At 41.6% G+C, this 13,837-nt stretch overlaps 2 protein-coding genes across 2 annotated transcripts; both read left to right on the plus strand.

Moving 5' to 3' along the window:
* On the plus strand, positions 1-7,638 carry tmx3a (thioredoxin related transmembrane protein 3a). The gene is made up of 16 exons (XM_012827806.3): positions 1-133; positions 315-369; positions 496-535; positions 642-765; positions 1,516-1,561; positions 1,687-1,767; positions 1,955-2,054; positions 2,319-2,396; positions 2,630-2,696; positions 3,953-4,051; positions 4,221-4,278; positions 4,395-4,448; positions 5,957-6,013; positions 6,502-6,631; positions 6,924-6,980; positions 7,284-7,638. The coding sequence occupies exons 1-16, from the start codon at positions 106-108 to the stop codon at positions 7,482-7,484; spliced, it is 1,275 nt and encodes a 424-aa protein (XP_012683260.2). The 5' UTR covers positions 1-105; the 3' UTR covers positions 7,485-7,638.
* Positions 7,639-7,733: 95 nt separating this feature from the next.
* dsela (dermatan sulfate epimerase like a) lies at positions 7,734-12,980 on the plus strand. The gene has a single exon (XM_012827807.3). It carries the CDS (start codon positions 9,213-9,215, stop codon positions 12,858-12,860), a length of 3,648 nt encoding a protein of 1,215 aa, XP_012683261.2. The 5' UTR covers positions 7,734-9,212; the 3' UTR covers positions 12,861-12,980.
* The last annotated feature ends 857 nt before the right edge of the window (positions 12,981-13,837 follow it).

Raw genomic sequence — 13,837 nt, forward strand, 5'->3', positions numbered from 1 at the left:
GGTGTCGACGTCATATTCTTGGGAGTCTGGTATTGATGGCTTCATGCGTCCACATAGCGGCTGTAGGAATCTTATATCTCTCCATTGTACGCTATCATAACGAGGATGGCTACTCTACGGTTCACCTGTGCAGGTAAGCCTGTGTAATTTACCGCAAACATAACAAACTGACGTTGTATTGTTTTAATTAGATTCTGCCTCAGACTTGTCCTCATAGTTCGAGATAAGCATGAAAGCCTCACCACTAACCTCCTAGACACGCTCTCAGACTTCTGCCATGCCGTAACGTTTTTATTGGTGGATTTAATTCACAGTGATCTTTTTAGCCATAACGTCGGTGTCAGCATACGTGGAAATGCTTGATGATAGGTAAGTTACATTCAGACTTAAAACTACTTTTGTTTGTTGGCCTTCACACATACACATTTAAATTACATTGGCTAATTGTTTGGACCTTGATCTCTTTTACACGTTTTCTGAATCAAATGTCTTCAGGTTTAAGGAGACTAGAAAAAAAGAACTGTGGCTGGTGGAGGTAAGCTTGATGTAACCCACTCATTGTCGTTCCCTCTGACACATGCAGTAGCTTAAATTGGATTGATGTGAGTATATTCACATGTCTGTTGTATTATGCCCTGTAGTTCTACGCTCCTTGGTGTGAATTCTGTAAGACCTTTGCGCCAGTGTGGTACGAAGTAGGAGCAGAACTGAGGAGTATGGGTTCTGATGTGAACGTGGGCATGATTGACTGCACTGCACACACTAGTAAGTAGGTTATCACCTTAACCTTGTTTCGAGCTGGGTATTTAAAAGATGTTATCATCAGCATGGTGTCATTGCTGGGTGCCTATGGTGCATCTTAAACTGAGAAACATAAGTCATAGAAATATTACATATGTTTATCAAAACTAGCCACTCATGTGTTTTACTTCATGCAATTACTACGATTTTGGTAAACCAGTTAGACGGCAGCTTTGAATGCAGGTCAGACTTAGCCATCATCTAATAGGATTACCCTACGTTGTAAACCTTCACATGGTCTGTTGAAGCTGTGCATTTAAACCTATGGCGGTTACATGCAAACCAGATGGTCGGCATAGTTAATGTACCCCCCCTCAGGGAGGCTTTTATGGCTGGCATTTCTTGGAAAAAGAGCTTCTCTGCAGACCTACTGTATGTGTGTCCCAACTGCAAATCCTGGAGACTATTTGTATTTCTTAGTGTGTCAGTAGGATTCAGTGCTGAGCGTTCTCTTCATCTTTCTTATATTGATGTGTCGACATAATTTTAATGTATGAAGATTAAATATTTATTTTGCTATGAATTAGTTATTTAAGTCTGTTGTCCCATAATACACCCATTACAAATAATGTTTACTGCTTGCTCATGTGCTGAGGATTAATTAATTTGGATGTTGTTTACTGTGTATTGCATTGTTTTCCTCTTTAATGTTCCATTAAAATATCCCCCCTAGCTACACTTTAAAATCTGTAAAATATATATTTTTTCCAACAGGTGTTTCCTCTGAATTGAGAATCACTGGGTATCCTACAATTAAACTGTGAGGATTTATATCAATCAGTTTTTTACTGTATGAGATACATTGAGTAGTTTGTGTTGTATAGGAATAGATCAGCGTTACTGCTCTGGATATAATCTAATTCTTTCTTAATTCCTCAATAATAGGTTTAAGGGTGAGAAAGTCTTTAGTTACAATGGACCCAGAAGGAAGAATGAGATTGTTGAATTTGCCAACAGAGTATCAGGGTATGGATATACTCAAATATGCGATGACCCAAATACTCTCCTTATATACTGCCATATTCTACTCTATATATACTGTACAGTGAATGTATTTGTTTGACAGCCAACATACACTACACTATCTAGCCCACAATACAGTGTTGCATAACTGTTAATGATTTTAATGACACTATTTGCTTTTAATAACTAGACCTGTTGTCCGGGCACTTCAAAATCAGAAGATGTTTCAACATGTCATGAGCCAAAATGATATTCTCTTTGTGTACATCGGAGGGGCATCACCTCTTAAGGTACACAGTGAACATGTCTTAACTTCTTTATTTGCAGTTGTTATCAGTCTTTAACACTATATAATCCAATCATTTTTGCAGAATTCTGGTCATTATAGGGAGGGGGTTATATCTGTTCTGTACATCTTGGGAAAAGAGAGAGTGCTGTGTAATGCCTAAAGTCACATTACGCTGGTAAAAATGCAGAGGAGTAGAGTACAGTTTATGATACTTGATACATGTATAAGTGTTATCTTGCACTAAAGTGGAATTCTACTATCACAGGAAAAGTATGTGAAAATGGCCTCTGAGCTCATTGTTTACCTCTCCTTCTACTCCGCCTTTGAGAATGTTTTACCTAAGGTGAGTCTAGCACCTTCCCAGTTATTACATATATATATACACACACACACACACATATATGTATATATACATACATACATACATACATACACACACATCTGTCTATCTACATCTTCCTGTCTGTCAGTCTCTCTCTCTCTCTCTCTCTGTTTGTATCTATATACATACATGTGTATACACACACATATAGTCTTCTTTCATCGTTCATGAGGTTTTGTTTTTGCGTACAATAGGCAATGACACTTCAAGTGGTTCCGTCAATTGTCGTATTCAAAGAAGGAACTTTCTTCACATATGATGGTATGTCTTTCTTTGTTATTTGGTTGATATTTAACCCTCTACATCAGAGAAATAAAAGAATACTCAGTGGCCCAGAAATACAACAGTGGGAGTTACACTGAATGGCTTGACATAATGTTGCTCTTTGATCTTAAAAGTCCTTTTTTTTTTTTACAGAGGCTGAGCACACTGTGCTCTGGGCTCATTAAGATACAGTAAAGCTAGCTTTGTTGTCCCTTTTAGCTGTCAGTCAGTGTCTGTGGGATTATCAGCACGAGTGCCCAGACATGGCCTTGAGGCTGCTGTCCCATTATAGATATGGGTATAGGAAAACTGCAAAATAGTATAACTTCCATGCTGCCTCAAACTAATCCCCTGTTCCCCCGTCTAAGAAGACTTTGTGCAAGAAGAGTTACTGTATATCACAGAAGTCTCCCCTTGAAAATGGATACAGAGTATCCCCATTATATCTAGTATATCCAGAGTAATAGTAATCAAAGAGGCAAAATATTAAGGGAATTAGTGGGTACTGAGAATGGCAGGAAAATCCTGTCAAAACAGAACCCTCCTGGTTGTTCTTCCTAGACCTAAGTCTGATTTTATGGATGGTGCTCTTCAAAACTAGAATTGCCTCATGCATTTGCTTTTATGCTCTTGCCAAGATGCTATGTCTTATGGCCTAGTAATAACAGAGTTGCAACGCTGGAACGAAAGGGCAAACTAGCCTTTGGTGTTGCTCAGAGTAAACATGGCTATGAGGATACCAAAACAAATATGTGACGCTCATGCATAATTAATCCTTACATGGCATTGGAAATTCACAGACACTTTAAAAAATATTCACAAATATTTTATTTGAACCCTTGGGAAGTGTTTTATATTTAGACATTTTGGGAGCTTATTTGTAGCTGTCTGTGTCATTCAGACATGCAGTGTATAAGTTGCAGGACATGTTGGACATCATGTTTCTCAGTGCCCGTATTGCACAGAGAAGATAAACCTACTCAACAACTACAAATGGTTGCAAGATGAAAATGTCTTTCTAGGTTGAATATCAGTGTAGTTGTAACTGTGTCTTCAGCATTCAGCTGAATCAGCGTGTGACTATATAAGAAGACAAAAAAAAACGCTATGTTGCCATCCAACATAACTTAAATTCCTTTCACAGTCCCCCCCTTTAGATTTCGCACTGGTATAAGGGTATAGGATAGGTAGAATAAAAGAACGACGTCATCTCATTCTCCTTTCTTCTGTGTTATCTAACTTCATACCTGCAGAAAGCCAGCATGGTGACCTCACCACATGGGTGAACAGGGAGCGTTTCCCTAGTTACATCAAGCTTGACTCCTACACACTATATGCAATGGGAGATTCAGGTCTGTAATTCTGAATTATGCCTACATACACGTATGCAGAGTGCTATAAAATGTCAAATAGAGTAATGCATTGTGGACTTTCACCAAAAGGTGTCAGGTCATGGTGCCTGTGTAATTACTGTATGTCACTGTCCTGATTCTCTTTTGCTTGGCTTTCCCCCGTTAACAGGGAAACTTGTGGCGATGGCTGTTGAAGACGAGAATAATCCCTCTGAGGATAGCATTCGGTTGGTTAAAAATATAGACTTAAAAAAGAGAACTATTGAATGTATCTCTGTTTGTTCAAGCCTAGTCTAGATCACACATAATTCTAAAATGCTGGAAAATCTTTCACTTAATTCAGTTTGAAGGCCCTAATTGAGACAGCAGCAACGGAATACAAAGATCAATTCAGCAGGTGAGAGGTCATTTATTTGTTTTTCCCACCTGTAAGTCCTTGTAAGACTCAAGTATTTGAGGTACTGTCTGCAATTCTAATTCAGGTAATTCACGGCCTATCTGTTCAGTGTGTGTTAATAAAAGGCTACGGTGTGTGTGCACAGTCCAAGCTATGTACATGGGAAACAAACATAGTGGCTCGGACAAACCATTAATAAATCCAGCCAATCAACACATTGCTTCAGAAACACGGAAGTGAGGGGTGTAATTTGATTGGCCGTTGAACTCAAATATCAACAACCTTTCACCAGAATCGCGGACTGCATCTTTAACGTTGGTCTAAGGTCTGGTACATATTGAACCCTAGGTTGTGGAAGTGTCCTTTTGAGTGACATACAGAGCAACCAACCACAGACTGCTAGGTGGCTCTCACCAAGACATACAGAGCAACCAACCACAGACTGCTAGGTGGCTCTCACCAACCTGCTCCACACAAACATAGTGTCCTATAGTTGGCTGTTTGTTGTAATTGTAATTGTTGTTGGAGGGTTAGATGATTCCATAAGAAATGTATACTTTCCAAAACCACTGAATCATGTGACTATATAATAAGCTGAAGTGAGATTTGAAACATACACATGCACACACACACACACACACACACACACACACACACACACACAGGGCAGAGAGTTCTTTGTGAACTGATAACTGAAACAGAACTAATGACAGAATGTCTGTATTGGTGTGCAACCAAGTTGTCAGTCTTTCAAAATTTTACAGGACAGGACATTTTCCAAATGGCTGATTTCTTTAACAACATTTCTGTTTTGAATAGTTTTATCATTGCACACTTAGTATACACAGTCCTGTGACTGATTTCACAAACAGACACAATCAGAGGAGGTCTGAAGGATTCCCGCTGTTTATTGAGTATGTGTCTGATCATGTGTAGCTTTTCATGGTCAGAAAGTGTGAGGTTGAGACTAATACCTTCCTAGTGAAAAATGATAAGAAAGATCTTTTGGCAGTCTGAATAAAGTATTCATGTAAAATTTCACTGTGTCAACAACACCGATAATTTGACATGATCACTGTTACGTTCCGGCCGGCTCGTGACCGAAACAATAACATTTGGAGGCAGATGACAACGGTTTTCTACAAAAGTCACGCGTTTATTCAGTCCATACAATTTATAACTCAAAGGCGACGTGTCTAGGGGTTTGACGTCTGTACGCTGACATAGTCATAGTCAGCTCGAGAGGGAGAAAGAGACAGGTGTCCACTGGTCCTTTATACTCCACACCTCCCCAGGTGTGGATAATCAGTCCATCATGACGCTCGTCATCCCCACTGTTGCCTGCAGGCCACGCATGGCCACTGCAATGTCTGCAGGGACGCAGGGGGTCGTAACAATCACAAATAGTATAATAAATACATCTTCTGTTCACTTGTATGTGTATTTGTTTGTAGTGATTTTATAGTCTTTATGTCACTCAATGTTTTTCCCTTTTTCTTCTTTACCAGTGCCTACCAGTTTGGCCACATGGAAGAAAACAGCTACATAAATGGCTTAGTTATGAGGTGAGCAAAATGTTAAGGAAATATCCTATCGGCTTCACTGTAGAGCTGACATTTTAACTGTACACATTTTGGAAAAATGTAAAATTAGAGCTGATGTTTGTGAATCCAACCAGGCAGGTATGTGATGCATCACTCTATAACACGATTTTGAAAAAGATATTACATACACGCACACACACACCCACACACACACACACACACACACACACACACACACACATTATATACAGTATATAATTCACAGTATCAGCTAACGTGACTTTAGGCATTACACAGCTCACATTGCTGGTTGGTTGGATTTGTTGCTTAAATAATATATATTTAAATAGAGAATTTTTGCAAGGTTTTCTTCCAGACCTGGCAATGGGAGGTTATGCCTCTTTATCAGCATTAAAATCAATAAATGGGTCCAGTAGCCAGACTGGCTGCCTGTGTAATGCTGCACTTTGCAGCTGAGATTGACCTGATCCAATATTTCTTCTCCTCAGTGAAGTGAAGGCACCCTGCATCCTGGTGCTAAACCTGTCCAATGATGGATACTATATGCCCAAGAAACCAGTGCAGAGCATACAGGATTTGGTTTTATTCCTAAATGGTATCCAGGAAGGGAAGGTTGAGGTATGTGAGATGGCTTTCACTGTGTTGTTACATCATATTTTTGAGATGAACTGTGAGTCATCTCTTGTGGAGCGTATGTAGTACTGGCTCCTCCTGCTGACACAGGAATGCCAGAGAGGAGAATGAAGTGAGAAATTAGACAGAAAATTCTTACTTGGATGCAATCTAGAGACATATCCCTTGATTTATAATCAGAGATAGTATGAGAGTACAACTGGTTGTTTGCCTTGAATTATGCCAACCTGACGTGCAACTCTATGTTAATGAGTCGTGGTGGTTCTTCTTTGTTCAGCAACGTGGAGGAAATGGAATCGTGCAGCGCCTCAAAAGAACAGCTCTCGAGGCGAAGGTAAACCTGAAAGTCATATTTGTGATGTTCTACACCATTTGGGGGGAGATGGGGATAAAACCCAGCTGCAGTGTGAGTTTTTCACAGAGTATGTACTCTGAGTGTGAAATAGCTGGCCTAAATGCTACATCGACAAATGCAAGGACATGCAGTGCTGCAAAATCATAACTCCAATCCAGTATCAGTTAGAATATTTCATTGCCCTCATTTTTGGCTTTTGACAGTTAGGCTGGTGTAGTTACTCAAGCTAAATGTGTGACTGAATGACTTTAAATCCCTTTGTTCATTGTCTGTCTACTGTAGACCAAGTTTGAAGCTGCACCACTCTACTCATGCTTAATTATTGGACTGCCTACGGGAGTCATTGGCATGATAATATATGCCACATGCACCGTTGTGCCAGTGGACAGTGATGAAGACGAGGATTCACAGCAGAAAGGGAAGAGGGCCATAGCACCCGGAGAAAAGAAGAAGAAGAATTCTACTTCTAAGAAGGAGGATTAGCTCACATCACTGGCCCCTCTTAAGAGAACGTGTGGATGGAATGACAAAATGCAATGATATGCATATGCAGAAAATCTGCCTAATCTAAGATCTGAAAAACTGTTTGATTGTTTTATGGAATTAAAATTCTTTCATTCTTTGTTTACTCCCAAAATTGCGTAATTGAAGTTTTGTGAAACATGTAAGAACACCTGGGCTGGCATTGATGTTCAACACAAGCCAACTAAAATACAACCACCAGAACAGAGATCATTGTGCAGACCAGAAATGGTTGTATAGAGAGAAAATATTAGAAATCAAATATACTGGCACATAAAAGTGATGGTATTGATTAAGCTTTTACAGGGTTTATTTTATGTCCATGTTTTTTTAGGTCAGTTTTGTTTTTAACTGCATTTCAGTAAAACTGGCATCGAAGAGCCTGTTGTTGAAAGAACATTTCTGACAATTTGGTATTGATTAAGTACAGAGATTTGGCATTAATTTGTGCCAAAAATTAATGATCATTGAATAATAATCTGAATGGTCCCTTCAATCTTAACCTATGTCTTAGTGCATTATTGTTGATTGGCCTGAAGATTTTACTTGGTCTTATATACGGGTTGTGCTCGTGTATTGGAGTGTTATTCCACTGAAAGAAAACATTGTGCAACAACATAATCGAGCCAAGGCATTTGGTACTTATTAGCTCCGTGAAGTCATATCTACAGTATTTATATTTGTGTCAGTGAAATATTTGGTCAGTGAAGTACAGCTACAAGACTATAGAGTAGGCTAACAATAACACCATAAATGAGTCGACATTGCATTCGACCCCCGTCCAGCTCTATCTCACGGTCTCTTTATGCATTTCTGTATGATTAGATTTGATTAGTACAGTTTTCTTATGACTAAGAGGGCGGGATTTTGATCCATCTGCTGATGGGCTTGAACTTGAGCTTGTGCTTGTGGGAAAAAAGTTTTCACTTGATCATGAGCATTACACAAATCGAACTTTCTTATTACTTCCCCGCTACTCGGAAGTGGAACTAAAGCGATGGGTTGAAAGAAGATGAGGCTTCTGAAAATTGAACAATGAAGTAACTGATCTTTTGAGACGGGTCCTCACTAGTAAAGAAAGTGAACTGTAGTATTAATTTCTTTGAATCTTTGGCTGTAGGATAAGAATGTAAAAGAGCGTGAATAAAACTATTCTACCCACCCGGAACGCGATCGACGAAAACAAAATGTTGTTAAATACGGGACTGGGATCGCATTTGGAGTAGGCTATTCACAAAAGACGATTTAAGGATTTGAACTGCTTGGACTGATTTGGATTCTCTTGTATCCTTTATGTGACATCCCAACTTCAAAACACTTTCGAAAGGCAATGGTATAACTTTTTGTTCACTTCTGGCACAGAACTATGCTTTATTATGGTGGAAAACACATTTGACTTCTACCATTGAGGCATATTAACCTACATCTAATAAAGCTACGATGCTGAATTTGAAATAACAGTGAAAATGACACACGTGAATCAGCTGGAACAGTGAACAGTGGATGTGAAAATGTTTAAATTCTACCAAGTTGCATTGTATAACACTCCTCTTAATGTTCAGCAAGCTCAAGGAAAGTGTTGGTGAACAGGAACTTTCTCTATCTGATGACAATTTGCCACTGAGACTCTAGAAAAGGGGAGGGGAATAAACTGGGGAGAAAAAAAAAATCACATCTGGAATTTGGATCATGGCAGCAGAGTGCACTGGGCGGTGTGTAATTCTGCTCTGTCTCTTGGCAGATGCGCTTGCCTTCTCAGGCATTTTCAACGTCTCAGACAAAAAGTCGCTTTTCAGCGAGAACATGGATCGGCTGAGACCTCTGACGGCCACCACAGAACCCTGGAAGCTTATGTCCACTAACCTTCATCCCAACCTCTTCTTTGACCAGGTTGAGCTTAGGTCACTGAAAAAGAAGCTGACAGCCACGCACAGGCATATTTTCAAAGTGATTCAAAATGCTGTTGATACCATGCTTTCCAACTCTGCTATGTACCTGCCGCCTGAAAACCACGAGGAATTTGGCAGCAAATGGAATGAGATCTATGGGAACAACTTGCCCCCACTTGCACTCTACTGTCTGCTCTGTCCAGACGATTCAGTTGCCTCACAGTTCTTGGTGAAATATATGGACAGAATGACAGAGTACCCTGACTGGATGGTGACTAGTGCACCCAATGATGAGGTTCCCATGGCCCATTCTCTCACTGGCTTTGCTACAGCGTATGATTTCATCTACGCCTATTTAGACACAAAGCGGCGGTTGCGTTACCTGAAGAAAATCCGTACTGCTACAAAAGATCTCTATGAGCTGTCTAAGCACAGGGGATGGGGAAAACAGTTCCTCCAGAACCACCAGACCACCAATATCATGGCTATCCTCATTGGTGCCCTTGTTGTGGGGGAACACAGTGATCCGGAGACTATGATTTGGAAGCAGGTGGTGGTGAACTACATGGAGAAAACCATGTTCCTTTTGAACCACGTTGTGGACGGGTCTTTAGATGAGGGGGTTGCCTACGGGAGTTACACAGCAAAGTCAATCACGCAGTATGTTTTCCTTGCGCAGCGCCACTTTCAAATTGACAACACACAAAACCACTGGCTGCGGGCACACTTCTGGTTTTACTACGCCACTCTTCTACCAGGATTCCAAAGGACAGTGGGCATTGCAGACTCTAATTACAACTGGTTCTATGGACCTGAGAGTCAGCTGGTGTTCTTGGATGCTTTTGTACTCCAAAACGGCATGGGAAACTGGCTCGCCCAACAAGTCAGGAAGCACAGGCCTAAGGATGGACCAATGGTGCAGTCGGCGGCTCAGAGGTGGGCAACCTTACACACAGAGTTTATCTGGTTCAATGGTGAGAACAAGCCACAACCCCCACCAGGCTTTGGCAAAGCAGCAATGCACATATTCTCAAACTGGGGTGTGGTGACATATGGGGCAGGGTTGCCCTACCGAGAGGGGAACACGTTCGTCTCCTTCAAATCTGGGAAACTAGGGGGCAGGGCTGTGTATGACATAGTCCACGCTAAACCGTACTCCTGGGTTGATGGCTGGACTAATTTCAACCCAGGTCACGAGCACCCAGACCAGAATTCCTTCACATTTGCTCCCAATGGCCAGGTGTTCATTTCAGAGGCGCTGTACGGACCGAAGTACAGCTACCTGAACAACGTTCTAGTGTTTTCTCCCTCTCCGACAAGCCAGTGCAATCAGCCGTGGGAGGGACAGCTGGGAGAGTGTGGGAAGTGGTTATACTGGGGAGAGAAGGAGGTAGGGAGCACCGCAGGAGAAGTGGTAGCTGCGTCTTCTCACCAGGACACCCTGTTTGTCAGCGGGGAGGCCGTGTCAGCCTACTCCTCTGCCATGAAGCTGAAGAGTGTCTACCGTGCCCTGGTGCTGCTCAACTCACAAACTCTGCTGGTCTTGGACCACGTGGAGAAACAGAAAGATTCACCTCTGAATGCCGTCAGTGCCTTCTTTCATAACTTGGACATCGATTTTAAGTACGTGCCTTACAGAGCCTTTGAGAAGTACAGTGGCGCTCTGATGGATGTGTGGGATGCACATTATAAAATATTTTGGCTGAATAGTGAAGGTCTTAGTCCTGTTGCCAGGATCGAAGAGGCAGAACAAGTTGCTGAGTTTAGGAAGCGGTGGACTCAGTTCATAAATGTGACGTTTCCCATGGCAAATTCAGTCACCAGAATTGCATACCTGATGCACGGGCCTTATGTTAAAGTCTCCAGCTTCAGGTTTATTGACAATAGCAAAGATGGGGTCAGGTTATCTCTCAAACTGAATGACACAGAAACAATTGTGTCGATTGCCACAAACCATCAAGACATTGGTGCCAGATTTAATTATTTGGGTTTTAGTGGCTTTGCCAAAGCAGAAAACAGCCATCAAATAATATATTTTGGTCAGGGAATTCAAACTGCAGTCAATGACACTGAATCATACTCTTTGTCTCATGCAGGATGGGTCGTTGCCACAATCGTGGGATTAATGCTCTTTATAGCCATAGCATATTTAAGAAGAAAAAGAACGTTGAACATACCCTTACACTGGCTCATGCGTTACACTTTAATTCTCGTTGTCCTCTTCTGGCTGTTTGAGTTTCTCGTCCTCTCTAATGGCTGCACTCAGTTCATATGCGGCACGAAATGGAACCGGATCACAGAGGATCTCAGTGACACAGACACAGTGTCTCTTTCCCCTCGGTTTGTAAGCACCCTGCCATCCACCATCATTACATCCCTGCCAGGCTCAGGGGCTGAGATCCTCGAGCAGCTTTTCTCCAACAGCTCTGACTACGTGTACATCAGAATCTCCCCTGCCCACTTGGACGTGCCAAAGACAGAGTACAAGTTTGACTCTTTCGTGGATGCTTGTGAGTGGTCCAAAACGGATGCCCAGAGAGGACAATTCAAAACAATCCAGGGCTGGTTTCACTCCGTGGTGCTCAACGTCAGGTTACACCTACAGAATGTCCAGCTGCATCTCAGCAGTGACAACACAGAAAACAAGTTCACCAAAAAGACAAAAGGGAAAAAAGTTGGAAGAAAGCCACTGGCGCAGCAAAGAAGCCGAAAGAAAGTCACCGTAAGGAATTCGGGGTACACCAGGGAGCTGCGGCACCATGTGGCTACGTATCGAAACGCCCAGCCAGTGCTGAACCTGGCCAGCGGGGGCTGGTCTCTCAAAGTGCCTTTCATTCAGGAGGTGATCGGGCCCTCGTTACGGGCAATATATGTGGTACGAGATCCACGCGCATGGATTTATATGATGTTGTACAGCACTACACCGAGCCTGTACAGCCGTAAGAATGTTAAGAAACATCTTGCTGCTCTCTCTCTGTTGGAGGGCAATGGCGGCGGCGGTGGTGCCGGTGGTGGACAGGGGTGCACAAAGTTCAGCACTGAGTTCCAGGCTGTGATGCAGCTGCTTTCACTGCCAGAACCAGAACCAGAGCCAGTGAAGCTCCTGGCACAGGTGTGGCTGGCCCACACCGCCGCGACAGTCAGGATCAACCACGACGTGCCCACAGACAACTTCATGCGGGTGAGGTTTGAGGACGTAGTGAATTTCCCAGAGGACACCGCTGGGAGGATACTGTCGTTTCTTGGGGTGCCTGTTTCCCCGGCTGCCTTGAACCAACTTATATATAGCACCTCCACTAACCTGTACAGTCTGATGTATGAGGGAGACATATCTCCAGCCAGCATCAATATATGGAAGGAGAGCATGAACTACAATGATATAAAAACTATTGAGGATATGTGTTGGCCCGTTATGCAGAAAATAGGTTATGAGAAATTCACAAGCTAGGGTTATCATAAACTCTTTAAATGTTCTCTTTTGAAAACTGTGTTTGTTCAACCTATGGATGCACATACACTTATGTACTCTAAATGTAATGCCAGACAGCATTAAAGATGTATATCATTTGCCATGGATGATTCATGGATGATTTCAAATGCGTAATGTGTAATTTGCCATGTACTTGCATCCTTTGTTTACAGCTCCAGCACATGTACTGTAAAGAGCACTTATTACGAGGGCAGACATTTTTGGTACATCGGTGTATATCATCTCTGTCATGAAGGACTATTTTAGAGTTTTCTAGCCATCGTGTAAATTTGAATCAGCTGTGAGTTTTGGAGTAGTAATATAATTTACTAGCTGTTGCCCACAGCTCTTTTCTTGATAGAGAAAACTAATATTCTTGGGTCACTCATTTTCAAGCACCGCATATATATCATGAGTGAGCAAAACCTCTTGTTTTTCAAATTCCATATAAAATTCAGTGTTGATGATCATATTAAATGTGATTCACTGTGTGAGAGATCAATAACAAGAATGAATAGTTTAGAGCAGCAGCCGGTATTGTATTATTTCTGTAATCTGGGAACGGGCAGACTGAATTTTGCAACGGTAGAGAGCTGCAGGGACTTTCTGACAGTGGGAGTGTGTGGCTTATGTTGTGAAATCATTCAAAGCAGATGCAATTTGCATACCAAAATAATTTGAAACAGTTTTTTATGAAAATGTGTCTTGTCTTAGTCGAACTGTTTGAACTACATTTTATTTCAACTAGGTTTTTGGCTCTTGTTCCTGATTAAGAACGCATTTCCTATGAGAAAGCCTCTGTGGATGTCCATACACTATAATTTGGTGTCAGTGTTATGTTGTGGTAACACTGGTTTGTTTTTATGGCAAGAGAAAGACTGACTAAGATGATGTAGAGGCAAGACTATAAAAGAAAGAGAAACCCTTGAGAGATGATCTTCTCAATTATTGTTGTT

The sequence above is a fragment of the Clupea harengus genome, chromosome 25 (genome assembly GCF_900700415.2).
Source record: "Clupea harengus chromosome 25, Ch_v2.0.2, whole genome shotgun sequence".
Lineage (NCBI taxonomy): Eukaryota > Metazoa > Chordata > Actinopteri > Clupeiformes > Clupeidae > Clupea > Clupea harengus.

Coding starts and splice junctions, on each gene's coding strand:
- tmx3a (XM_012827806.3), top strand. CDS start 106: ATGGCTACTCTACGGTTCACCTGTGCAG. Junction 134..314: donor TCTACGGTTCACCTGTGCAG/GTAAGCCTGTGT, acceptor TTTAATTCACAG/TGATCTTTTTAGCCATAACG. Junction 1,562..1,686: donor GGGTATCCTACAATTAAACT/GTGAGGATTTAT, acceptor CCTCAATAATAG/GTTTAAGGGTGAGAAAGTCT.
- dsela (XM_012827807.3), top strand. CDS start 9,213: ATGGCAGCAGAGTGCACTGGGCGGTGTGTAATTCTGCTCTGTCTCTTG.